At 40.4% G+C, this 27,814-nt stretch overlaps 1 protein-coding gene across 1 annotated transcript in view; it reads left to right on the top strand.

Annotated features, from left to right (window-relative positions):
- Positions 1-1,227: 1,227 nt before the first annotated feature.
- Positions 1,228-27,814, top strand: part of Ar (androgen receptor) — a 167,688-nt gene continuing 141,101 nt past the window's right edge. Inside the window, exon 1 of the mRNA XM_047535699.1 lies at positions 1,228-3,837. Within this exon, the coding sequence (XP_047391655.1) occupies positions 2,330-3,837 (1,508 nt within the window). The 5' untranslated portion in view covers positions 1,228-2,329. The remainder of the gene's footprint in view (positions 3,838-27,814) is intronic.

Genomic DNA, 27,814 nt, shown 5'->3' on the forward strand with positions numbered 1-27,814 from the left:
TTTGCCTTTAGGTTTCAGTTACCTCTTTTGGTCAAGTAAGTATATGCCCATAATATTTCCCCATGCACAAAATAAAGCAGCAATTCATCTTTTCTCTTTAGAAACTTGTAATGTGTAAGTCTCAGGCAAAATCTCCATGAGTCTTTTGGGACAGAGACCCAGCTCAGATCCAGTGGTCTAAGGAATATAAAAGCTAGGGAGGCCAAAGGCCTTTCTATAAGGAAACATTCCTCATAGGTCTTCACTTTCACTTCCTCTATTTTTACATTCCCATCTGCCTCTGCATCTTTACACAGGTCCTGTGAAACTCTTCCTCAAAGGAGAGTTGCAGTACCCACATCACTTTCCACATCTAGCTGCCAATAAAGAGGAAGAAAATCAGCCCTATATAGGTTCTATTCATTGGGTAGTGCAGTTCAAAAGTTTAAAATATGCAAAGACAACTTGGAAACTCCAATGATTGTATACAAGGAATCATTTGCAATGCTCTGGACAAAAATCAAGGGTCCATGTGTAAATGACAAGCAGTTCTGGTGTTTGCGTGTTCGCCTGTTTGGTTTTTTTTTTTTTTTTTTAGCCTATGCAAGTGTGGATAGGTGTGAAGTGCTGGTTACATGCAATTCTACACAGAAAGAGGGCAGGGAAGAGTGCAGGAATGACCTCTGTTTCCTAGGGCCAAGGGTTCCCAGAGCAAATGGCACCCTTCCACAAGGCCCAAACTACGCCTATGGGGTAATCAAAGGTTTCAGCAAGGACCAGCTGGCTTGCCTGTAACTTGCTCCTTAATTTGTAGGAGACACTCTTTCAAGCAAGCTCCTGCCGCCACTCCCCCCACCCACGTCCCCAGGCCTCTGATTTGGTATTCGGCTTCGGATTCAAATCTGGTGAGTGTTGGCCTTCAGGAGATCCTGGAGCCCTGTCCTCAAAATAAAACTCCAGATTCAAGCTTTTGCTCTGGCCCCTGAACCCCGGTAGAGGAAAGCAAGAGGTATTGCGGGAGCAGGGGTCCTCTGGGGCTAGAGCGAGCTTCTCCTGCCCTCACCCACGCTGTGCCAGCACTTGTTTCTCCAGAGCCACCCGGCGCTAGCTTGCGGTGAGGGGAGGGGAGAAAAGGAAAGGGGAGGGGAGGGAGAAAGGAGGTGGGAAGGCTAGGAGGCCGGCCTGGCGGGGGCGGGACCGACTCGCAAACTGTTGCATTTGCTCTCCACCTCCCTGCGCCCCCTCCGAGATCCCGGGGAGCCAGCCTGCTGGGAGAGACGGAGGGTCCGGAGCAAACCTGGAGGCAGAGGAGGCGACGGAGGGAAAAAGACCGAGCTAGCCGCTCCAGTACGGTAGAGGAGCAGAAGGGACGCACCGCGCTACCCCAGCCCGTCTCCAGCGACAGCCAACGCCTGTTGCAGCTCAGCGGCTTCGAAGCCGCCGCCCCGAAGCTGCCCTTTCCTCTTCGGCGAAGTTTCTAAAAGCTGCTAGAGACTCGGAGGAAACGAGGAAAGTGCCGGGTAGGACTGACGGCTGCCTTTGTCCTCCTCCCCTTCACCCTGCCCCCCCCCCCGTCTCCTCTCCCACAGCTGCCTTCGCCAGCTACTCTTGGTCTGCTCCCCCCTCCCACAAGCCCTCTCCCCTTCAACCCCGTCGGCCCAGCTCTGCCAGCCAGTTTGCAGAGAGGTAACTCCCTTTGGCTGCGAGCGCGAGCTAGCTGCACGTTGCAAAGAAGGCTCTTGGGATCCGGGCGACTGGGGAGCACTTCAGCACTGCAGCCAGGACCTGACTCCTTAGGCAGCACACAGGGAGGGCCCCTTGGTTCCCCACAATCCCCCTCTACCTCTTCCCCCCCCCCCCCCGCCCTCGTGAGTGCGGAGCCAGAGATCAAAAGATGAAATGGCAGGGCTTCAGTAGTTGAAAACAAAACCAAACAAAGCCAAAACAAAACAAAAAGAAAATAACCTGATTCTTATTTGCACCTGCTTCACTGGACATTGAATTTGGAAAGCAGAGGACCTCCCCAAGATTTGAGCATCTTTTGAATCTGCCATTCAAGTGTTTAGGAACAGACTGTAAGCTTAGCAGGGCAGACCGAGTCCAGCGCGTGTCTTCCTCAACACCAGACTTGAGACTTTGAGGCTGTCAGAACGCTTTTTATTTTTATTGTTGTTTGTTTGTTTTGGTTTGGTTTGGTTTTTTGCTCCTGCAAGTTTTCTTCCCTGGAGCTTCCCGCAGGTGGACACCTAACTGCAGCGACTACCGCATCATCACAGCCTGTTGAACTCTTCTGAGCAGCAAGGGAGACAGGGTAAGGGAATTAAGTGCAAAGATTCAGCTTAGTTTAAGGATGGAGGTTCAGTTAGGGCTCGGGAGGGTCTACCCCCGACCTCCGTCCAAGACGTATCGAGGAGCTTTCCAGAATCTGTTCCAGAGCGTGCGCGAAGTGATCCAGAACCCGGGCCCCCGGCACCCTGAGGCCTCCAGCACAGCACCTCCCGGCGCCCGTTTGCAGCAGCAGCAGGAGAGCAGCCCCCGGCAGCAGCAACAGGGTGAGAATGGCTCTCCCCAAGCCCACATCAGAGGCCCCACAGGCTACCTGGCTCTGGACGAGGAACAGCAGCCTTCACAACAGCAGTCAGCCCCCGAGGGCCACCCCGAGAGCGGCTGTCTCCCAGAGCCAGGAGCCGCCACCGCCGCCGGCAAGGGGCTGCCGCAGCCGCCACCAGCACCTCCAGACGAGGATGACTCAGCTGCCCCATCCACGCTGTCCCTGCTGGGCCCCACTTTCCCGGGCTTAAGCAGCTGCTCTGCCGACCTTAAAGACATCCTAAGCGAGGCCGGCACCATGCAACTCCTTCAGCAACAGCAACAGCAGCAGCAGGAGGTGGTATCCGATGGTAGCAGCGGGAGAGCGAGAGAGGCCGCTGGGGCCCCCGCCTCCTCTAAGGACAGTTACCTAGGGGGCAACTCGACCATATCTGACAGCGCAAAGGAATTGTGTAAGGCAGTGTCAGTGTCTATGGGCTTGGGTGTGGAGGCGTTGGAGCATCTGAGTCCAGGGGAACAGCTTCGGGGAGATTGCATGTACGCGCCGCTCCTGGGAGGTCCGCCCGCTGTGCGTAGCACTCCCTGTGCCCCGCTGGCCGAATGCAAAGGTTCTCTGCTGGACGACGGCCCAGGAAAGGGCACTGAAGAGATTGCTGAGTATTCCTCTTTCAAGGGACCTTACGCCAAAGGACTGGACGGTGAGGGCCTGAGCTGCTCTGGCAGCAGCGAAGCAGGGAGCTCAGGGACACTTGAGCTGCCGTCCACCCTGTCTCTCTATAAGTCCGGAGCATTGGACGAAGCAGCAGCATACCAGAGTCGAGACTACTACAACTTTCCGCTGGCCCTGGCTGGGCCGCCGCCCCCTCCGCCGCCTCCCCATCCTCATGCCCGCATCAAGCTGGAGAACCCGCTAGACTACAGCAGCGCCTGGGCGGCAGCCGCGGCACAGTGCCGCTATGGGGACCTGGGAAGCTTGCACGGCGGAGGTGCCGCCGGACCCAGCTCCGGATCACCCTCGGCAGCCGCCTCCTCTTCCTGGCACACTCTATTCGCAGCCGAAGAAGGCCAGTTGTATGGACCATGCGGCGCGGGTGGCGGCGGCAGTGCAGGCGAGGCAGGGGCTGTAGCCCCCTATGGCTACACTCGGCCACCTCAGGGTCTGGCGGGACAGGAAAGCGACTTTCCTGCACCCGATGTGTGGTACCCTGGCGGCGTGGTGAGCAGAGTGCCCTATCCCAGTCCCAGTTGTGTCAAAAGCGAGATGGGACCCTGGATGGAGAGCTACTCCGGACCTTACGGGGACATGCGGTAAGTTTCTCCTCCCAGAAACGTCACCTTTCTCGGCCCATTGCACAGATTCGCTGTGCGTTCTAAGATACCTAGCCACTCCTTCCCACGCGAACATTTCTACTAATCCTGGCAGAACTCAGCCTGGTTCCTTAGGAAGGCTGCCTTAAATCTGGAACCCTCCCAGGGATTCTTGGCCCGCTAAAGTTCTGACCTGCGCGTCCAAATACCTGCTGTGCGCACTAGATGCTGGTTCAAGCCCTTTCGTATACCTCGACAACTCCCCTGGCCACCTAAAATCCTCAATACCATCTGGTACTCAAGGTCCCACAGGCTTTAAATTAAAATCCGATTACACTGGTCACTTTCAGAAATAAAGCCCTTGAGCCCTCCACTCCCTTTTACCTCCTTTTCTCAAAGTCTTGTAACCTCCATCAAAAAGACAATTTTTCCTCTTGGGGACTGCCAGTGTTCATCTTCCAGCCTGCGCATGGCGGGTCTCAGCAAAATAGAGGTAAAACTACTGAACAAAGTGTTTGCCAGCCCGCCTCCTCCAAAAGGATAAAACGGAATTCCGGGTTAGGGAAAGAAAGTAGCCTGTGGGTGCTGAGGCCTCTGTGTGAAGGAGTGAGGTTCCCTTCCCTGGAAGCAACTGGGGATGTGTTCCAGGGTTGGGAGGTCAGCGGAGGGAATTCAACCCGGAACGTTCGGAGCGGGTAGAAGGGTAACTTTCTTGGTAAAGAGTGGGCAAGGTTTGCCCTCCCAGGTTTCTCAGCATTGGTTGACTTGTGTTGGAAGTACTTACTTCTTGGGTTGGTTGTCTCTTGTAAAGTGTTTATTCTCCCTGTGGATTATAACAGATCCACAGCCCCCTCCGTCCGGTTTGCTTCAGATGTATAAAGAGATGAAAGCTGTTTTAATGAACAGTTTTAACAGGTTTGAGTCTGACTTGTAAAAGTGTTGGGGAAAAATTTGTAAAGCATTTCCTACTATTCCAGTGTGCTCAGAAATCTGTACTGGGGAGGGAGGAGTAAGGCTCTTTATTATATTACTTCATTTCAAGAATGTGCTTGCATTTTAAAACATGAATTTGACTGCGAACAAATGGAGTAAGAACAGTTAAGTGACCTGTGATCCATAATCTTGCCTGAGTTTTAAATAGGACATGAGAAAAGTGGCAGTCAATTTCATCTTGTTTACTAAAATATTTTCTTCACTGCAGTTTTGGAGCTTCTGGGAGACCATGTTGAAGATCTTTTTTTTTTTTTCCCCTCAGAGTAAGTTAAAATATTCGTTTATTGGTGAGAGAGGTAGAATTGATTGAGGAATTAGTTCCTCAGATCCCTCAGGTGCTGAAGTCACCTTGGGCTTCTGTCTTATTTTATGTTTCTATAGCTATTTTCCTGTATCTGTGACTTCTTCAGATTTTTTGGTTAGACTTAGCATATTTATTTGGAGACTTAAATCTAACAATTTGCCTCCTTTCATTGATGGTTACTATTCTTGGAAGGTTGATAGCACAGGGTCAAAAGAGAGAAAAAGGAGGATAGTATTTCATAAATTTTATTTTCTGGATTGTTGAAGAAACAACTTCTTATCAAGCTTGACATCTTATAAGGTTTTTAAGATTTGGCTTACAGAATTTTCAAGTGTTCCTTTGGTATTGTCAAAGTATTTTCTAGATAATTTGCAGCGTTTATTTTTGCAATGGGTTATACTGTGGGATACAAGATCTCCTTCGATTTATGAGAACAGAATTTAGTTGGTAGTGTTAATTTTGGGGGTTTGTCATTAGAGAACAGAGCCCCTTTTCTACTGTAATTTTTTTCCAGGGAGAAATTGTCTAAGATGCTTCTTGACCTACTGTGATGCTAAATCTAGTCGCTGAAACCTTCCATATTCTGTATAACTCTCCCCTGTTGGAAGAGAGGTATGTTGATATTCACTTAACAGGGAGGAAACTAATAGTTCTACATATTTGTTTAGGGCTATGTGTCTTTGAAAATAGAACCTAAATTTTCAGTGAGCGGCTACAGAGCAGAAAGTTCTTCCCATCAGGTGTAACGTAAGCTTTGTGATTTTATCACAAATCTTATAGGAAAAACTTCTCTATTAGGAAAATCATCATACCTTAATGCCTTCTTGACACTGTTAAAATTAATGAGCACAATTAATAAGAATTTAGCAGAACCTAAAGAAATTTAAAAAATTATTTAGTATTTCCTGAATTTAATTGCTGCACTGGCTATGAGGAGTCCTGTAAAAAGGAAAACTTGTGTTCCTGTCATGTGGGTTGAAAAATAATTTCCATTTCTAGGATATAGAAAATCCTTAAGTTACTTTTTTGAAAATTAAACAATTTAATCAGAATCCCTCAGTAAAAGTTGAAATGTTTTCTTACTTTCTCTTTCTTTCCCTCACTTTTAAAGAACAGTTTGGTGAAATGCAAGGGACTTTAAAAGCCAAAGTCAGTTTCTTCCCTCTGTATTGTGTGCATTATATGCTAAATTTGATTTTAAAAATCTCAAAATTCTAAAATGCTTCCAATAATCTGTTAGATTTCTTCTTTTTCCAAGTGTGTGTGTGTGTGTGTGTGTGTGTGTGAGTGTTCATGTACATTAGTTGGTTTAGTGGAGGGTTTTTTAAAACTTTAGTTACTTCTGCAATAACTCTATGTTCTTATATATCAACAATGTTTCTGCTGAGAGAAGTTCAGAAGACAGCAATGGTCCTATTTTTACTTAATTTAGAATGTGGTTTGTGAACAGAAGGAATAATAAAATGTGATGGAGCTTGTTTGCAACCCGGATGATACTTTATGGATCTGTCTTCTCTCAGAGATCAAACAAGACTACAGCTTTTTTAGCTGACCACTGGTCCACTTGACGGAAGTAGGCCCCTTTATATCTCAGCAAGAAGCACAATAATATGGCAAACATTTGTTCTTGGGATTTGGGGCCCAAGGGAGCCTATGTAGAATTGGGATTTAGAGAAATTATCCAGAATACAAAAGGAATATTTTAATTTTTCTCTTGGTTGTTCATTCCAGTCTCCAAAATAGGTAGTATTTTTAGTAGTGCTTTGAGAATGGAAAGTCCTGACTTTAGTTATTACTTTTTTTCCAAAATATGGAATTTTATTAATTGCCCCTTTTATTTCTACTCCCCTCCCCAATTACCAAGCAGCTTTTTATGTTTATCTTATAAGGAGTAATTTATCTCTTTTTTAAAGCTAAATTTTGCTATTTGGGCCTCAGTTTCTGATGTCTGACTCCCAGTAATCAGAAACCGAGGTTCAAATAGCCACACTGAGTGCACTCTATTTGTAAATATCTACAGAATGTAGCCAAAGAAGGGCCCTTTTGCTTGTGCACAGACTATCTTTCTCAGCACAGCCAAAGATTAACATCGGTGGGAAATATTTTCAAAGAAGCCTGCAGCCTTCCAATTGCAGGGTTGCTTTGGGGTGCTTCTTGCCAGCACTGATTTTACCTTATCAAACTTCCACTCTTTGAGCTGCAAACTTTGAAATAATGAATTTGCTGGCATATTTAATTTTCTTCGTTAATATTAATTTTCTCATCTGATATATATATATATACATATATACATATGTATATACATATATATATGCTTTTAAAACAAAATTCTTTGAACTCCTTAATTGTACGTGTATAGTGACCACTCTTTGTGGGATTATGTGAGTTGAATGTGGACCATTTTATTATTATTACTGTTATTGTTATTAACAATGGTGATATCAACACCACCAGTTTCATTCGGAACGCTGTTCAATCAGGGAGCGGAATGCAGGCTGGTTGTGGGAAAGGGAGAGGCTTATTTTACAGCTGAAGCTAAAATCATAATTCTGAAAAATAAAACAAACAAACAAACAAAAATTCAAGTTTCATGACGTCGGTTGGAGAGGGAAAAAGGAGATCTTTCTCTATTCCCTATCTCCACCATTTTCTCTTTGTCTGCAGCTTCCTCAAGCACTGCCTATCCCCGATTTTATTTTATTCCACTCCTTTCATGCTTTTGACATTGAAATATAGACTCTTCTTTCTATTTCTCAGGATATTTTTCTCATTACACCTGTGGCATGCTACAAAAGAATTTCTTTTTTAAAATATCTGAAGAGTAACAGATCAAATCAACCCCAGCACCTCTCTCTTAAGAGTAAATGACATGAGCTGATTGCAAAATGAATAGCTGGGCTTTTTACCTTGAGGTTAGAGCCTGATTCAGTAGTTGCTGACGGAGCTAAACTAGATGGCTCGAGGACTGGGAGATTTAATGAAGTATTTGCTGGCTGCCGTCTTTGTCTCTATCTTGATCTCTGTCCCTTTCCGTCTACTGGCCCTATTGATAGACTTCTCTTAGACTCTGAGAATAACTGAACCCTTTCCCTTTCTAGAGAGCTCTGTCTAGATCGGACTTGAGCAGTGCACCTAATCTGCAGGTGAGGGTGCTCACTAGAAGTGTCCAGCTGAGCTAATCTGCTCAGGCTATGTGTAAATCGATCATTTGAAAACAATGGGAAAATCTTAAATAAATTATTCTACTCCAGACTTCCTCTCTACCAACATTCCACTGAGTTCTGGTATATTAACTCAGAGAAAGTTATCCTCATTCTAAATACAAAGCTGACTTAAAAAAAAATGTTTGTAAAGTTATGTGTAGACACCAGTATTGGTTACCCTTCATCATAGGGAAAAAATAATGAAATCCTAAAGTTATGTAGTATCCTCTTGAAAGGAAAGATCCAGCATTTTCCAGTTTATTCACTAGCATTTATGTAAGCTTGAGTAAACCATGAAGGTGCTTAGTGATCACCCCTTTGATAGTTGAGGGAACAGAAATAGTTGCATTTTCTATGATATTTGTTTATCATGTGGGGAAACCTCTGTGGAGCAAAACTTACATCATTTTTCTTCTGGAAGCTTCCCACATGACTCTAATGCTTTAGATTGTTACTCAGTAAGGGCTATACTCAGTGATGGAGGCAGAGAGATGATAACTGACAATTTATTGCTTGTACACTCATGAGTGATACCACCCCTTCTCTCTCAAACACATTACTGCTGACAACCTGCAGGCCACATCAGGGTTGAAGGTGGCTCATTTAGAAAAATTTATAGCATTGAAATTCTGGTCACTGGGGAGTGCCGTCAATTAAGATTGTGTAGTATTGAGCTTTATTTTGTTAGCAGTATTGAGATATAATTCAAAATCCATAGAATTCTCCCCTGTAAAGTATATAGTTTGATGGGTTTTAGTATACTCAGAGATATGTGTGCATTAGCAAATTTTAGAACATTTTAATCACCCTCAAAAGAAATACTGTGCCACTTCACAATCATCCCCTTACCTATTCCCAATACTGAGCTACCACTAATCTACATTCTGTCTCTATGGATCTGCTTATTGTATCATTTCATGTAAATGGAATCATGCAGTATGGGGTCTTTTCCGACTCACATTTTTCACATAGAATAATGTTTTAAAGGTTCAAACTTGTTGAAGCACATATCAATACTTCATTATGTTTATAGCTCAATAATGTTCCATCACATACCACATTTTGTCTATTCATCAGTTGATATGCATTAGATTCATTTCCAACCTTTGTTTGTTAAACTTCCATGAAAATTAGTATACATGTTTTTTTGTAGAAATCTGTCTTTGGTTATTTGGGGTATTACCCGGGAGTGAAATTTATAGGTCATATTATACCTCTGCATGTATCTTTTTGAGAATCTGCAAAGCCATTCTCAAAAGTGCCTGCACCATTTTACAAACCCACCAGCAATAAATGACAGTTCCATTTTCCCCACATCTTGGCAATATTTGCTATTATCACTTTAGTATATCTACCCTAATGGGTGTGCAGTGGTATCTCATTTAGTTTTGATTTGCATTTCCATAATGATAATCATGTTCAGTATCTTTTCATGTACTTATTGATTGTTTGTATACCTTCCATGGCAAAACTATCCTTTCATATACTTTGCTTATTTTTACATGGTTGTCTTTTTATCATTTAGATGTGTTTAATTGTGTGTGTGTGTAGGTACACACATATATATTCTTGGGAAAAGTCCTTTAACAGATAATGATTTCCGAATGTTTTCTTCAATGTTGTGGGTTGTCTTTTCGTTTTCTTGAGGGTATTCATTTAGGCACACAGTTTTGTTTCTTTTTTGCCTATGATATTAATATTCTATCTAAGAAGGACTTGCCTAATCAAAATCACAAGGATTTGTACCTATGTTTCTTACTAAGAGTTTTGTAACTTTAGCTGTTTATATTTAGGTCCCTGATCAATTTAGATTTAAGATTTTTATGTGATGCACAGTAGAGATCCAGCTTCATTCTTTTGCATGTAGATACCAGACATTGTAGTATTGTTTATATTTCCCCATAGCTATGCATCCTTTGCATAAAAGCAGTTGAACATAAGTGTGAGGGTTTATTTCTGAACTATCATCTATATCCCATTAGTCTGCATGTCTGTCTTTATGTCAATACTACATGTCTTGATTAATGCAGGTTTTAGTAAAGTTTGAAATGAGGAAATGTGAGTCCTCCAACTTTGTTCTTGTTTTGCAAAATGGTTTTGGCTCTTGTAGGCCCCTTGAATTTTTATATGAATTGGAATTAGCTTGTCAAATTCTACAAAGAGGCTGGCTGGGATTCTGATAGGGATTGTACTGGATCCGTAGATCGATTTGGGGAGTATTGTGTTTTGACAGTGTTGTCCTCTGGTACATGATTATGGGATGTCTTTCTATTTATTAAGGTCTTCTTTACTTTTTTTTCAAAAATATTTTATACCTTTTAGAACATAAGTTTTGCACTTCATTTATTAAATTAACTCCCAGTTATTTTATACCATTATGAATGAAATTATTTTTCTTGGAATATTGTCCATTGCCAATGTGTATAATTATACTTAATTTTAATTTTAAAATATTGATCTTATATTCTGCAACCTTGTTGAAATTACCTGAGTTGTGAATACCCTCAGAACTATTGCCCTGAAAGGTAAAGCATACTTCATTTCATCCTTTATGGATGCTGTATAGAGATACTTGTCTTAGTTTTACTCAGGTGCAAATTGGATCTGGTAATGTCATCTCCTTCCTAGATGAAGAGGACAATGTTTCTGCATATTTAGCTCTCTGTTAAATAGCAGGAATGAACCCTAATTAGGTTTGTACTGGTAATAGTCTGTTTTTTAGATTTGGATTTGGGAACTAAAAGCAAGAGAGTGAGGAGTAATTATTATTTCAATATAGAAAAGTAAAATGAAGAAGTAACGAAGATAAACTAGGCCACTGAATCACTAGTTATTTTGGCTTATGTTTAGGTTTGTGTAAGCAGCTGAAATCATAATTTTATGTTTTTATATGTTGTCCTTTGAATAAAGTAAATGTCACCACTCCTTCTGGTGTGTGTTTCTGGATGGAGAAATGGTTGATTTACTGTCATACAATTTAGGCTTCTTTTCAGGAATGCACAGCATAGCCATGAAGCAGAAATGAAGTTCTTCTCTATAGGGGCTGAACTTTGGCCTCATTAATACCCTAGACTAAGAGTCATAGGTAATCAGCTATAGCTGTAGTGCTCTGGTAATGAGAAGTGAACTGCAAGCTACCCAGCAAAACATTCCTATTTGACCTCATATCTTTAGAGATTACCCAACCAAAATGACATTTAAAATATCCATCAGTCAAATGCTTTTCATTAAGCACCTGCTGTATGCTTAACATCTGTTAGAAGGAGGTACATTAGGGAAAGGCAATACAATTGAGAGAGCATCTTGGAGTTGCTGCTTTGCAGGAGCATTCAAAAAAGAGAAAGAAAGAAAAAGAAAAGAAAGGCAGCACCATGATGCCAGTATGAAGAGATACTAGTTTTTCTTTATATTTTTAATATAGACATTCAACAAAGAAATGGATCAATATAGACTGACATAGTCAACAACATGTATTACTTGTGGCTGCCTCTAATCCTTTATGGACATAGGTGGGGACATGACTGAACTCAAGCAATAAATCTTTCTTGAGGTCTTGGTGAATATTTCAAGCAACAGGTCATTATATCTCTGGGAAGATGAGTGAACTAGAGCTTGGTTGAAATCTATTTCTGCTTATTCAACAGTGCTTACTCCAGTCAAGTTAATTATTAGTTTCTTCCTCATTTTCTTTGCTCTATAATTGCACTTGCTGAGAATATGTTTTGATGTCTTCGATTGGACAAGTCTGTGATAATATGAGTAATGAACTAAAGTTGAAGGTGATTAATGAGTCTTGCATTTTGTGTGAGCACCAATGAAGATGCCTGGTGTGGTGTACAGATAAAGAGTTATTCTTCTGCTTGTAAGGTTTCCATTAATTTTGGTGGCTTCCTTTGAAGTTCTAAATAAATTTTTTTTTAAATGTTAGTTAAGGGAGGGAAGTGATAATCACAAGTCAAACAGTTCAAGGATTAAGGTACACATGACAATCTTTTTATTTTAAGGGCTTTGCTGAATTAAATGATGTAGCTTTCAGAATGGCCCACCCCTTAAGCTTGTGCTATGTTCTCTACAGGTTGAGTAGGTTCCTGGCTTGTGATATGTGGTCCCACTATGTGGCCACTAGGGGGACTGCAAGTGTCCCATGGCAGGACTTCCCTGGGAGTGGTCAACCTCCTTAGGTGGTTTCAACATACAGCTAAGGCTCTATTACAGTATACTTTGAACCAGAACCCCCTAGCACTTGACAATAAATGAGCTACTGTGATACTTATTATTTCACTTAGATGTTCTTTCCAAGAGTTCCAAGCATTTTTGGTAATACTGTTTGACACCTTGATACTGTTTTCTGCACATAGATCAAGAAACAGTTACATTGACTATATTCCAGTAGCATTTTGCAGTTTACAAAACATTTTCATATTCCTTTGTTGAATTTCATTCTTATTTCTGCCCAGTAGAAGTGGCCAGAATTTAGAGTAATATAATACTATTATATAACTGGTATTCCTATTGTAAATATGTTCAGAGAGGTTAGGTAACTTGCCAACATTTAAACAGCTTCAAAGTCACAGGTCTGGGATTTCAGTCCGATTCTTCCTCTAATCATGTGTTACTGCTTATTCCACAATAATTTTTACTTCATAGATAGGAAAGATGAGATTCAGAGAAGCAAAGGAATATATCTGGCACCAATAACAGAAATGTGTAAAGCTCTTAAAACTTTTAGATCTTTTATCTACCAGACTGATGGACTAGGTTGTGTGCAAGTTCTAGGTCCAATAACCTTGCTATTTTACTTTTCAGACTGTATTCATTGAGCATCAACTATATGCCAAACTCTCCACTCAGCATTGGTGAAATAGCAATAAAAAGGTAGACAAGAATTCCCTTCATGGAGCAAAGGTTTTAGTGAGTGGAGACATGTAGAAGGTATCAGATGCTGATAAGTGTCGTGAGATAATTTAGCAGAGGGTAGGAGGTAGATGTTGATGGTAGAGGGAATATTTTATAATTGTTGGTCAGAGAAGGCCTTACTGAGTTGCTCATATTTGAACAGAGACCTGAAGGAAGTGATGAAGTCAGCCATGTGGCTATCTTGGGTTAGAATATTGTAGGCACAAAGGCCCAGAGGCGGGAGCAAAATTGATGTGAAAGAGGAGGTGAGGAGGCCAAAAGCCTGGGTTATAGTAAGTGGGAGTAATAGAACATGGCACAGAATGAAGTGGGGTATCAATGGTATTCCTTAGGACTTTGGATTTTACTCTGATATTTTGAGCAAATTAACATTAACAAAGGGCAAGAAGGGTGGGGGTGAAGCTACTGCAGTGATCCAAGTGGGAGATGATGGTGGCTCAGGCTAAGTTAGTAGAGGAGATAGGAAATGATTTGATTTTGGATGTATTTTGATGGTAGAGCCAATAGCATTTACCAACAGATTGGGTATTTGTTGTGTAAAAAAGAAAGGAGACAAGGATGATTGCCAAATTTTTGGTCTGAGTGATTGGAAAAAGAAGATTGTCATTTATTGAATGGTGAATATTTATGGAGCAGGTACATGGGGTGAGGTAGGAAACAAACTTAATATTGGACACATGCAAAGTATGAATTATATGATGAACAACTTGATGGCTTCTTGTCAGTTTAGTTTCATGCAGTGCCCTCAGCTTTCATCTTTTTCAAGGAGATTAAAAGGAATCTTTGCAGATCACCTATGCTGTATGTTCTCTGTTCCCTCTGCCCTTTTATTAGAGACATAGAGAATGGCAGGGACGTATCCCAGGTGCAACTACAAGATGGTAATAGAACTAGGGCACAAACTAAGTTCTTTTGGAGCCAACTCAGTGGCTCTTTTCTTGTTTATCTGAGGCCTCGTTCGAGAGAGTGACTCCTTTTCTTCTTGCCCAAAACCTTAAACCAGGTAATTAAACTAAATAATTAATCAAGAACTGGCAAACTACACTAATTGACTTCTACCCCCAGTCACACCAAATTGTCATTATTATTGTGTTTTTACCAAACCACATATCAAAATAATTTAATGCTGAAAAACAGTGAGCTTTGATCTAAGCTGGGACCTATTGGGAACCTGAACAGAAATGGCCTGATATTCCAGAGTATTAGAATTTGTAGAATCTTGGAGATCATATTTTTCAGCTAGTTCTTTCTATATGTGAAATACATGAGGCACAGAGATAGAAAAGGACTTAGCCAAGGTCACATAACAAGCTAGGGCCTGAGCCTATCTAGTCAGAGCTTCTTTTGAAAGTTAGTTGTATATTACTTCCTTAGAAAATTTATATTGGAAAAGTAATTCCATGCTCATAACGAAGAATTATAAGAGCAGTTATAGTGATAGCACTTATTGTTTGAGTGAATCAAAGATTTGAAAACCACATGAATTGGCTGCTACCCCCAACTATACCAACGTAACATCATTATATTTTTACTGAACCATGTACCAATTAATTTAACCCTGAAAAACCACTGAACTTTGATCAAAGCTTGAACCTATTAGGCAACCTGAACAGAAATGAAGTGAAATACTTGAATATTTATTTAGTTCTCACATTGAACTTGAGAAATAGGTCTAGAGAGGTTAAGAAACTTGTCCAAGTTTCACACAGCTAGAAAGTAGCAGAACCTATGTGCATCCCCAGTAAGTCTAACTTCTAACCAAGAGGTTCTAACTACTCTCCTATAGAAGCAGCTTCTCAGATTACCCAGCCATTGACCTTTACCATCCCAAAAGACTAGTGACTGAGGTCACTTTGCTATATAATATCCTTATTATGCTCCAGTGCTCCCCACTAAAGAGTTGAGTAGTGTGAAGGTCAATGTGGGGATGAAGGATAGGAAGTGGTAGTAAGAAGTCAATATCTGATGATAGGGATTAGAAAACAGGATCCTAAGGTGGTTGAAAATTCAAACCCCACTACAATCCTGGGCAATTCAATGTCTGCTTAAATAGAATTATTAAGGTAAGAAAAGGAAAACAGTCAGTTTTTGAAACTGGTTGTTTTTTATACTTTACATGTGTTGATTAATTTGATCCTCAGAATATTTCTAGTAGGGAAACAGGCACACAGTAAATAAATAACATACCCAGGATTATAAAACAAGTAAGTGAAAGAGCTTGTATAAGATTCTAGGCAGTATGGGCCCAGGGTTGTGGCTCAGTGGCAGAGCACTTGCCTAGCATGTGTGAGGCACTGTGTTCAATCCTCAGCACCATATAAAAATAAATAAATAAAATAAAGGTACATAAAAAAGAATCTAGGCAGTCTAGCTCCTCAACTTAAATTCTTCTCTTCATTTAGCAAAAGGGGTGCTACTCATCCTGCAGAAAGTTTTCAAAATGTAGAAACACTGTGCATGAACTTCAAAGGATGAGAAACTCTACTTCTTTGAAGGGTGCTTAGAGAGAAGGATACTTACCCAAGATCACATGGTGAGTAAGTAGCAGAACCCGAGCTTGAACTAAAGGCTCCAGCTAGCCAGTCCTCTTTTCACTCTATCACTCTGGATCCCTTCTCAAAATGACTTGCCTCCCTCCATTCTTCAGCCTGTATCAACCTGCAACTTACCTTTAGAAAAGTGACTATTGCCATCAATAATTTTGTGCAAAGATTTGGAAGTATAAACGGAGTCCATTTCCTTCTAGAGATCGGCCAAAGGAAATAAATGTCAGTAAAGAAAGTAAGCATATGGGATTTACAATATGAAGGGGAACTTCCAAGTTATCAGCAAGATGCTTCTTTTATTGCTCTAGGCCCAAATGTGTTGTGTATGCAGGATTCCATAGGAAGTCATAAATGTTGATGTCAGATAACATTTTTGTTAATGTAGAAATGAAAGCTGGCTACTGCAAAAGTCTGCATCTATGACGGTTTTCCGTTGAAGAAGGTATAATCAGGCTGCTTACATAAGTGACAACTTATACATTTCTTTTTAAAATTGCTAGTGCCTGAGCAAAATCATTTTTGCAAACTTGTGATATTGGGACACTTCTCTGAACCATCCTCTAACCTCAGATTAGATGAGGAGATCACGTAAACTGCAAGTTGAATGTAAAGATGGAAACATTCCATGTTTGATGTTTGGTGGCAAAAAGAATTCCAAATCATGTTTTGTGTCTGTTTACTCAGCCCACCCCTCCTTCCCTTTTATCTTTGTTTAGAAACCAAGGTTAGCAAGTATGTAGGCAGTGGGAGTTTCCAATTGTTCATCTGAAGTATGTTTGATCAGCCTTTTAAATTAAAAAATAAAGTTAGACTGAGATTTTTTACTTATATAATAATAGACCAAAATCTTGACCATGCTCTTATTTTCTGATGGCATGTTGTTTGCTTTGGACGTTTACTGGGTCTTGGTGAGGTGCTGGATTGACTCAAAATATGCCAGGTCAGTTATGGAATTGAATGGGATGGACTCTTCTCTGAGGACATCTTACCGTTTTAGACTCAGAGTTCCCCATCAGAGGTGACCTCGAAGTGTCTGAGTAAAGACAAGGTGGAGACTTGGGGAATTAGGGGGTGGAGGGATATGTTGTTTCCCAAAATGTTCTCAGTCATTACCTCTATTACTTCCTACCTGGATTAGTGCAGTGGCCTCATGTCTCCTCTCCCCAGCTCTCTCTGCTACTCCCTAAATCATACAATATGCCACCATTCCTTCCCGAAGTTTTCTTCCAGTCTTGTCAGTATCCTGCTTTAAACATCCATTAGACAGGCTTGGAGCCCTGTCTGATTTATTTCACTATTTTCAGTGTTTGGCACAGAGAAAGCCTTGCTGAGCAGTTATGTAATGCATGATTAAAATTTTAGCTCCTTGCGCTGGGGGTGTAGCTCAGTGGTAGAGCACTTGCCTAGCATGTGCAAGGCTCTGGATTTGAGCCCCAGCACCACAGCTCCTTTCCATTTGCTTATAGGTTAAAGTCCAAATTCTTTTAATCTGGTGTTCATGTCTCTTCATGATCTGCCTTATTTTTCCAGCTTGAATTCCTACAATTCCTGTATAAAATTCTTTTAAAGTCTAGCCAAATTAATCTAGTCACTATCACTTTAAACCATCCTTACTAATTTTTCCTCAAATTTGTTATTTTCCCTATTATCCATTTAGCCTTGAATTCTATCCCAATTTCAACCATATCTGTTTTCTAAGCTTAGTTCAAATACAGTCTCTTTCAAGATGAATTTTCTCATTCCCTAACCAAAGGGGAAGTGATCTCTCTGACACGATATGGTTGAAAGAATATTGGGTTCAGTTTCCTCTTTTGTAAACCAGGACTAGAATTCTTTAGCTTTGAAGATTTTGAGGGGAGATCAGATGAGTTGATGGATATTAGGTACAAGTGATGTATGAATGCTTATTAATACCTTTTAAGATTGTCCCTTTATTCCTTCCTTATCTATATGGTACTTGATCCCTTGAACTATAATTACCATGTATGCATGTCTCATATAGCCTACTGAAAGACTTCTTTTTTAGGGCAAAAGTTGTTTTTTGAGTATCTCTGTACAAGATCTCCAAAACACAGAGCTTAGAGTGTGTTACATAGATGATGTTCTTTATTAAGTGATTCTGAATATATAATATTAAGTGATTGTTCAGAACAACTGATGGATCATAAGTTCCATTAAAATAAATATGGGATTCAGAATAAAAGAGGTGATTATCTTGCTCTGCTAAATTCTAGTATTTTCAATGTGGTGTTGAACTCCAATATTCATGGGGTATTGCATCTTGTAAAGCATGAAGGAATTGAGATGCTGGGATAAATATGGTAAGGGAGGCAGGAGGAAGTGGATGTAACTATTGTCTCAGTATATCCTAAAGACTGTCCTGAAAAAAAAAATTGAATGTTTTTCTGTACTACCGCAAAACACAATACCAATGAGGACAGATTACAGTTTAGTAAAGGGAAAGTTTATCTTAGAGTGGTTTAACCCTAATTGAAAGTTGTCAAATAGGACCAGATGAGTTTTGTTTAGCTGATGCAATGTGCCTCTGTATGTGTGTGTGTGTGTGTGTGTGTATGTGCAAAATTACTTGCTAATATTTCCCATGAAAATTCAGATGTTCACCTTTGGGAATGAAAATCTGGCAATACTGGACCTTCATTCCTGCCAGGAAATGACCTGCTGGAGGTGAAAAGCAGCTGCTCCTCTAAATGCAGCATGAGTTTTCAGGTTTGCTCAAGCACCACTAACCTGCCTTATTCACTGAAGTTACCTTACTTTTACAAATTTAAATTTGCCATACCAGTCAGATCAGGGACCTAGGGAATCTTGAGAGACTTCCTGACTTCAAGAGCTTTTGCACTTTATGTAGGAGAGGCTAAAGTACAAGGGCAATTGCAATCAGAGCAAACTTAGCTTTTAATTCTGGCTTAGCCATCTACCAGTGGTATGACCTCAGGTGAGTGATAACCTCTCTGATTCTCAATTCTTCCTCATCTGTAGAATACTCTTCTCACAAAGTTATTGTGAGGATGAAATTAGGCATCTTAATTAAAGGGCATGACACTTCAGTAAATGGCAAACATTAGTTCCCTTCTTATTCATCACACCCTGTCTATTGGCAAGATGGCATAAGTAGTAAATTCACCCTCATTGAATACATTTAAAAAGAGACTGGGCCTTTTGGAAACCATGTGTAGGGCAGAGGTTTGGACTCAAATGATATCTACAGTCACTTCTTAAAAACTTATAAATGACTTCAAAATGCCATTCTGGGTGATTTTAGGCATATCTTGTATACTTGGAGATTTTTAATAAGTAACAAAAGAGCTGAAGTGTCCTTGAGAAAGAAGCTGGGGTCAGGGTGAGCTAAAATAAATGTTTGGATTGACATTCAGGCACAGGCTTTGGCATCTAACAGCCTTTGGTTTAAATCCTGGCTCTGACTCTTGCTAGATATGAATTCTGGGTCCCTTCACCTCTCTTTTTCCTTATTTCTAAAATGAAGATATTAATGCTTTCCTCATTGGGTTTTTGTGCAGAAAAGTGAAATAATAAATTTAAAACATCTAGCCTAGTACCTGGCCCCTAGTATAGGCTTAAAAAGTTGCACCTGTCATTATCGCTATTTTATTATTATTATTATCACACAAGACAAGTAGAGTTCAGGGAAACAAGTATGTCCAGCTATAGTACATTGACTTTTCCCTAGGCCACACTGCCCAGCCCTCCCTTTCACAAAGCTCCTACTTTCCAAAACGCTTTGGCTAGCATGTAAGTGTGAGGTCATTGCAGATAGAAAGGAGCCTGATTTGCTTTGGTATTGCAAGTCATTAAGTTACTTCCCTCAATGCAGCTGAAGCTCTTTTACTAGTTGATGCTTGCTTCAGATTGCATGACTGAGCTGATCTGAAAAGGGAGGGAGAGTGAGAAGATCTTTTCTCAGCCAGAGGTCATGGACCTCCACAGGGAACAGGATGACCCAGTGCAGTCTGAGCTTGGTGAGTTTGGGTTCTCTGTTTTTCTATCAGTCACTCCATTACACACATTGGTCCTCTTCCCCCACAAATCACTGGACAGTAATTTCCTTGACTTCTTCTGTGGCCTGGAACCATCCCCCTTCTCATCCCTGTGATGCACCCAGCTGGCAAAAGGCAGATAGCAGAACAAAAACAAGCCTTTCAGCATAGAGAGAGGGAGCTTCACAACAGTCCTGAATTTTCTTGGGAACCTCATGTTAACAGAGGAACTTCCTGACCTCCTCACAACACCCCAAACAGATTAAAACATTTTTTAATGGCAAGCTGTGGCTCAGAGAAGCTCCTTGCCTAGATATATTTAAAGATCTGCTGAGTCATTTAAGGGCAGCCTGAAAGATCACAAGAGGAAAAGAGTATATCCCAGTCTATGGGGGAGTAAGTTGAGAGGTGAAATCTGTTTGGCTTTTTCCCATGGGGAAGAAAAACATGACCCTTCTCTAGCCCATACAACTTTAGAGATCACCTATTAAGAATTCTTTTTCTATCATGTTTAGACTCCTCAGTTTATGAAAGAGCAAGAGTGAGAGAGGGGCAGCACTTTAAACCAGTATATCTCCTATCTAGAATTGTAAATGTTCCTGCTATTGGTAGCTAAGAGTGATGTGAAAGTGTCAGCTTGATGTGTCATTTCCCTCTTTCCTTTTAAGTTCTGGTCATGTGCATTGTTACCATGGTGCATGCCTATTGCTGGAAAGTTATATGTATGTTTATATGTATGTTTATATGTATGTTTATATTGTTTCTTGCTGTGACTACTTTCAGGTTTGCTTCTTTTGAGAAGCAAATAAAGCAAAATAAATTATGTGCCTGAAAATACAAACAAAAACATTATATATATGTATATGTTTTACTTTATTCTCCACTGCACTTTTGAATTAATTAGTGCAGAAATCAGCAACTAGTAACAGTTGCTTGTAGGTAAACATTGGGTGCCCTTAGAGCCAGTTGTCTCCATGGTTTTGATCCTGCTATCCTGCAGACCTGTAAGGTGGCAGAACCCAGAGCTTCTCCTTGATCCTGGCCTACTTGAACCCTGTTTGACAGAACACCTCAGGCTCCTTTCTTTTTTAAGGCATTTGTCTTCTTCTTTGTCTACCTACTCCATGTTGTTTCACTTTCTTTTCCTATCTCTAGCATCTCAGTCTATCTTGCATACCTGGCACAGCTTTCCATTCCACTTTCACCATGCCATCTCTCTTCCTGCCATCTAAACCTTCTTTATAGTCCCCTTCTTCTGCTGAAACCAGCTCTGGGTAGAGGACCAAAAGGATGGTTCCTGGATGCCTTTAAAAATATTTATTACTAAGAGTTTTTATCATTGGTCACATTGAATTGTTCAGGCAGAACCTGAGGACCTTGATGGATTCAAGTAAGCTAAATGTTGCTTAGAACTGGTAGGAGACATAGCTATTTGCTTTTGTTTGTATTTAGATGGTTTTCTGAAGACCAAGTGGAGGCTATGTTATAACCAGTTGATAGGAGGAATGGGGGAGGACTGGAAAATGGGAGTGGAACAATTGGACATATTAAGTATTACAATTCCTAGGAGTATAATCTACCTGAAAGTCCATCAAGTACATTCAGGCACATAATTTATTTTGCTTCTCAAAAGAAGCAAACCTGAAGGTAGGCACAGCAAGAAACAATATCTCCTCCTTGTACATAGGAAACTAAGACTAGTGGCAATTAAGAGGTACTCCAATGGAAGTCAGACAGGAAGTGGCAAAACTAGGATATGGATCATGAATTTTTATTTTAGGTCCTTTTTCTCAAGATTTGCATTTTTTAGTGCAGGAATCAAACACAGGACCTTGCACATGCTAGGCAAGAGCTCTACCACTGAATTATATTCCAGCCCTACAGATTTGCCCTTGAATAAATGAATGAACAAGTACATAATGTGGACTGGAATAATTCTTCACAAGTTTTGATTAAGGATTTGTTTAATCCTTTGTGGAACATCCTTTTGATTCTCAGCAATGCCTTTCTGGTTATGTGATACAATTTTTTTCATTAATTTACTAAGTAATTCTTTTATTCATCAATACAATTCTTGAATGCCAACTTTGTACCAAACCCTGTGCTAGATTCCAAGGATGCAAAGAGAAATAAGAAACCATCTCAGGTCTTGAAGATCTCATGGAGTGGAGGCTGACATTTCAGTAATAAACATTTGAGCAGCTGCTTATGAAATGCCATTAGCACAATCTCAAGTTATATCCATCATACATAGTGACTATTGCCATCATAAAAACAGGGGTGTCTTTTTTTTTGAGTGCATGATGAAGCTTTATGAGTAATTGCATTTTAATTTAATCTTTTCTTCCAAAGAACAGAAGTGAAATGATTCAGTCTATTTGTGAATATGTTGCGCATTACTGTGTGTGTGTGTGTGTGTGTGTGTGTGTGTGTGTGTGTTTATGCAGGGGACTGGATGCATGATAATGGACAGGAATTGGGAAATCACGGAATAGGATTTATGGGTTACTTAGGTTCTCCTGGTGAATTCAAACCCTCTCTGTGTGTGTGTATTGTATATAGAGGGTGAGGGTGGCAAAGATTGTTGTACAAGAACCGATTTTATAGTTTTTTCCAAGTAAATAGTCAGCTGACTGGGACTACCAACTTGTTTTGAAAACCTGACTCTCAAGACTCTTTCAAACCATGGTAATTAGTTTCTGGTCAATGTTTCTCTGATGTTGAGCATTTACCTCTCAGTGCTAGGTGCTGTTAGACATTGTCTCTTTTCTTGTTTAATCTTTACTCTGATCCTAAGTAGTTCTTACTAGCTCCATTTTATGGATGAGGAACTGAACTCCACAGAGTTCAATGACTTATTGAAAGTTACGCAGTGAGTATCTTGGTGGATATGGGACATGAATTTTGATTTTTCAATTTTTGTCCTCTGGTCTATTGCTGTTTGCAGTATTCCAAACCACTTTAACTTTTATTTTTCATAGAGGCCATTAAATCTACCCTCCATTAGCCAAAGCCTCTTGCCTCCCTTCAACATAACTCTTCTCTAGCATGTTCTTAATAATCCTCCGAAAAGGTTTTACAGCCTTCCTGGGTACTGTGGCCCAGAGTCTTAATCCAGGCTCTTAAGTGCCTTGGTTAACTGTAAAATGGAAAATCAAAGTCACAGCTAATTCAGGAAAAATGAGTTTGGGATGTGTATTTCCTGGGCAACTTGTCATCTCATTTTTATTTCTTTAGCTTCATAAACTTACCCACAATGTTCCCTGAGGACTAGGAGTAATGGGGATGATGGAGAAATGCTTCCTTCTTTTCCTTTCCAAGAGTCCTTCGGCCAAGTGCTACACCTCCTCCTGCTTCCCTATTCACTATGCAGAGATGGCAATGAGAGGTAGACATGAGTGCCTTTTAGCCCTGAGTTCATGACAGAGCTTTCTTTCCCTCTGGCTCAACTAAGGTAGGAGGAGAAGTTGAATGGCTACCAACCAAGAGTACCAGGACTAAAGAAGAAGACTGAGGTCCTTGAAAGAGCAGTGGACCTATGCTTAAAACACCAGACTTTGTGGTTTACTATCTGCATTCCTTATCTGTAGATGAGAACATAAATTCTAATTTTATAGATGAAACATCAAGTCTAAAAGTATTTTGTAAACTTGGAAAGGACTTGTAGATTTAAAGCATAGCTGTATTTATTATCAAAAACTGATGCTATATTTCAGCAATCAAACCTCATCCTGTTTTTCCTGAAATCCTTAGCATGTGTTGGATCAGGGGTGGGTCTTTCCCTTCTTCCATCCACTTTACAATCAGAATAACGATGGGCTGCTTGTGCATTGAGCAAGCGTGGAGGTGGGCAGATGGTAAGCAGAATAGACCCTTCAAATCCCCCTTCCATCCCCAAAGCCCCTCTTATTTATTCAAATAACATTTGAAGCTCATTTCAAGTAGGTATGTCTGTATATGGGCTTTTTTTTCTCCCTTCTTTCTATATAACAGGCATTCGTTGGCTTGAAGAAAAGCATTACTCTTCTTTCCATTTCCTAGGACTAATTGTGCCTCTCCTCTAGACATGAGCTCAGAATAGTGTTGAAAAGAGGACAAGCTTAGACCAAAGAATAAAAGGTGGTCAGAATTTAGAGAGTATGCTAAATGTTGATTTCTTTTGTGTTAATTGGGCTACTAAAACCCAACAGGAAAGGAGATGAAACCAAGTTCACAAAGGATGTCACTGGCACATCCAGACTGGAAATCTAAGATTTCTTCTCCCAAGTCATTAATAGATGCCCTTTATAGCTCAGATATCTGTTGATCTCAATGATTTTGACTCTTTCTACTATACACTCTGGACAATGGGATCAGAGACCCCAGCTTTGATAAGAGAATATATACTTTCCCCTCTCCATAGTTTTTATCCAGGGGCCTGGTAGTCAGGAGTGCAACCTTCACATGTACTATTTTCATATCATTGTCCTCATCAAAAATCACATTTTGAAGATTGCACATTAACAAAGTAGTGCTTAGCATGGGGATAGTGTTTTTCTTTATCTGCCCCTTCTCCTGCCTTCAACCCATTGTGCCCAGCAGAAGGATTTTATCAGCTCTTATTTATCAAGCTGCTCTTTTTCCTGTAGATGCTGAAAGCAGAGTGGTTCTTCAGAGATAATCTTCTGCATCTTCCTGCCTATGCTAAAACCTTCCCCAAGCTTCTGGAGGTTGGCTTTGTATAGGACTTTGCACAGAGCACCAGGGAAATAAAGGCAGAGTGCTCATGACATCCCTTGTCACTTTTCCCCTTGATTTTCTGGCCTCATAGGTGGGAGGTTCTTCATTTGAAAACTTATAACTCAGTTTGTAGGGTAGTGAGTATTGTAAAGTTTGTACTGTGATCTGTAGGATACAGCTATGACATCTGTTGGGCATCTAGATCAGCTAACTTGGTAAACTGTTTTCGTGTGCAACAATTTGGGACAAATGACAGTTTGTGGGGATAGTGTGTTGGTGATTTTGAGCCATTCATTATTATTACCAGGCCACCTTTTTCATGCATATTGGTCTGCCTGTAGGACCCTAGAGATAGTAAGTAACATACCTGGCATCCTTCAGTTTGCAACATTTATACAGTAGTGGGTTTTCATGCACATGTCTTCTGACTTGATATTTGTATATGAACATGTACCAGACCATGTATGTTTATTTTTATGAATCCCAGAATTTCTGAGCAGTTGTGACACAGAGATCTAGCAGTAGTTTCTTACTCTGTGTCCTTTGCTAGTTGGGTCAGTCTCTTGTACCTGTGTCTCTCAATAAGCATATATACTGCATCAGTGTGCCCCTGTCATTTTACCAGTTATTCTGATGTTGTATTTCTGTGCTTTTTTCCCTGTGTTTGGATACATATCTGTCTTTGTGGTCATCTCTCACTCCAGACCCACTTGTCACAGTGTCTGTATATATAGCTGTTTATTACTGACTATGTATGGATTTCCCTGTCGGGTGTGGTTTTAATTTGTGTGTCTCTACACAAACTTGTTGTGGGGTGAATATTTTCGGGGTGTATTAGCCCTTCTTTGTGTGTCTGCTTCTCTGTCTTTTTCCTTGTTCCAAGGGTTCCATATTCAAGTGTTTCTGCTTTGATGCTTCTACTTTTTTATATGAGTTCATGTTTCTCTGGGCAGGAATCTGTGTCCTGCTCTTCTGGACCCTTATAATTTCTGGTTTATTTATGTTTTGTTTATATCAATTGAAATTGGCCTTTTCATCTTTTCCCATGTACATATCCTCCCTCATTTTAGTTTGTGTACAATAATACACACACACACACACATACACACACAAACCACTCTGACTTTGAAAAGCAGATTTATCTATATTTACTGTCAGTTGTGCTAACTCTCTCTCCCTGTGTTGTCATGTGTGTATCTGACTGTATGTGTACCCATCCTTGTATCTTACTGTTTATCTGCCACCAAGTAGGTGTTTTCTGTGTGTTGTCTTTTGTCTGTTTCTGTGTCATTGGCTGTATGTCTGTGCATACATGCACCTTGATCTCCTACAAAATCTACTTTCTGAGGATTCTACTATAGCTAGTTCACAGGTCTTGTTTTTGACTTTCATGCTTTTCTTCTGACTTGTTGGTCATCATGGTACTTAGGTTGTGTTGAAACATAGATGTGTATAATTATTCATGTATGATGTTAAAAGGTCAGTTAAAATTAGACATTATCTTTATTAACAGGACAGTTGTGTTTAGAGAATTGTTGGGAAATGAGTGGTGTGTAGATTGTAAAACTTTTCATGTTAAGTTTGCTATGTCAATGAATTAAGTTTGAAAGTTTGAGATTGGATAAGATGTTATTTATCCTTTGAGAAACTCAGCATATTGATGATGGAGAAAGTACTTACTTGTACCATTAAATCTTATTTGTGTTGTTTATTACAGGGTTAGGTGTTACTTTCTGGTTTTGTTTGGATTTTTGTTTCGAAGGGTGACATGGTGAGAGACATGGAGCTTGAATCAAAGCTCCATGTCACTTAAGATGGAGAATATGAGCTGCGTGCATTGGTGCACACCTGTAATCCCAGCAGCTCCAGAGTCCAAGCAGGAGGATCTCAGGTTCAAAGCCAGCCTCAGCAACTTAGTGAGGTCCTAGAGATCCTGTCTCTAAATAAGATATTTTAAAAATGGTCTGGGATGAGGATGTGCCTCAGTGTTTGAGCATCCCTGGGTTCAATCCCTGGTAGCAAATACACACACACACACACACACACACACACACACACACATATATATATATATATATATATATATATATATATATGGACATGAATGAAAGTTGACTGAGAGAGGGCCATGCTGCTTATCATATGGAGTGAACCAGGAACCCAAGATGGAGTTCACAAGAAATGGAAAGGTGAAAATCATGGACAAAAGCTTTGCAGAACCCCATCTTTTCCTTGTCTTGTCTTGTGTCCTGTGTCCATTCAAGGAAGGTAGGAGGGGTGGGGCAGGAATAAGGAGGAAGCTACCTCTTCATTTTCTTTCTGATGAAAAGTCATTTTCCTATATTTACATTTTCTGTTTTTTTTTTTCCTTTGGCTTCTCTTTCTTTTCTCCTCAATCATATTATTTTCTGTTCTTATTTGGCCATGGCAAGAAGGAAATTCCAAAATGTGTCTTACCCATTTATTATACTTATTTCTTAGCAAGATGTCAAACAGAGATTGCTAAATGTCACTACAATTTGCATTCAAACTGATCAACTGATATGGACAGGCACCATTTATGACAGCTCTGCACCCTTCACAGGGTTTATGTGGTGCTTACTAAGGGCAGCTTGATTTCTGTGGTTGTAGACTCTGTTCTATTGTCAGTATATAAGCAGAATTCCCAAGACTTCAGTCCCTTTTAAACTATAGCAATCTCTGAGAAGGAAGTGATCACTAATAAAGATGAGACTCAGTGGAAACATCTAAGGTAACTATGTATAGGAAATTAATTTGGAATTTAGTTAAAGGAATTACTGTCTAGAAGTTAGTTGCTTTATGGTTAATAAAAATAATGCAGATGATCCATGAATATTTTTATCTGAGCCTTCCATAAGATTATTGGAGGGATTATTAAAATATTCAAAATATTGAAAAATTAACAAATACTCTAGACATACCATTTATATACCATTAACATGATAATTAAACCATTGTATCTGTTTTGTTATACCAGACTCAGTTTGAATGTAAAATAAGATAAAGAACAAAAACAAGTGGCAGGGAATCTATCTTATTTCACAATTCAGACAGTTGATTTTTTATTTTCTTGTGCTGTCTTAAATGCAGAAGATTCTGTGGAACTGGTTTACAGTTAGAAAAGGGAGGTTTAGCTTGGCACCATGGAACATGCCTGTAATCCCAGCAGCGGGGGAGGTTGAGGCAGGAAGATGGCAATTTCAAAACCAGACTCAGCAACTCAGCAAGACCGTAAGCAATTTCATGAGACCCTGTCTC

The sequence above is a fragment of the Sciurus carolinensis genome, chromosome X (assembly GCF_902686445.1).
Source record: "Sciurus carolinensis chromosome X, mSciCar1.2, whole genome shotgun sequence".
In the NCBI taxonomy this organism is placed as follows: Eukaryota; Metazoa; Chordata; class Mammalia; order Rodentia; family Sciuridae; genus Sciurus; species Sciurus carolinensis.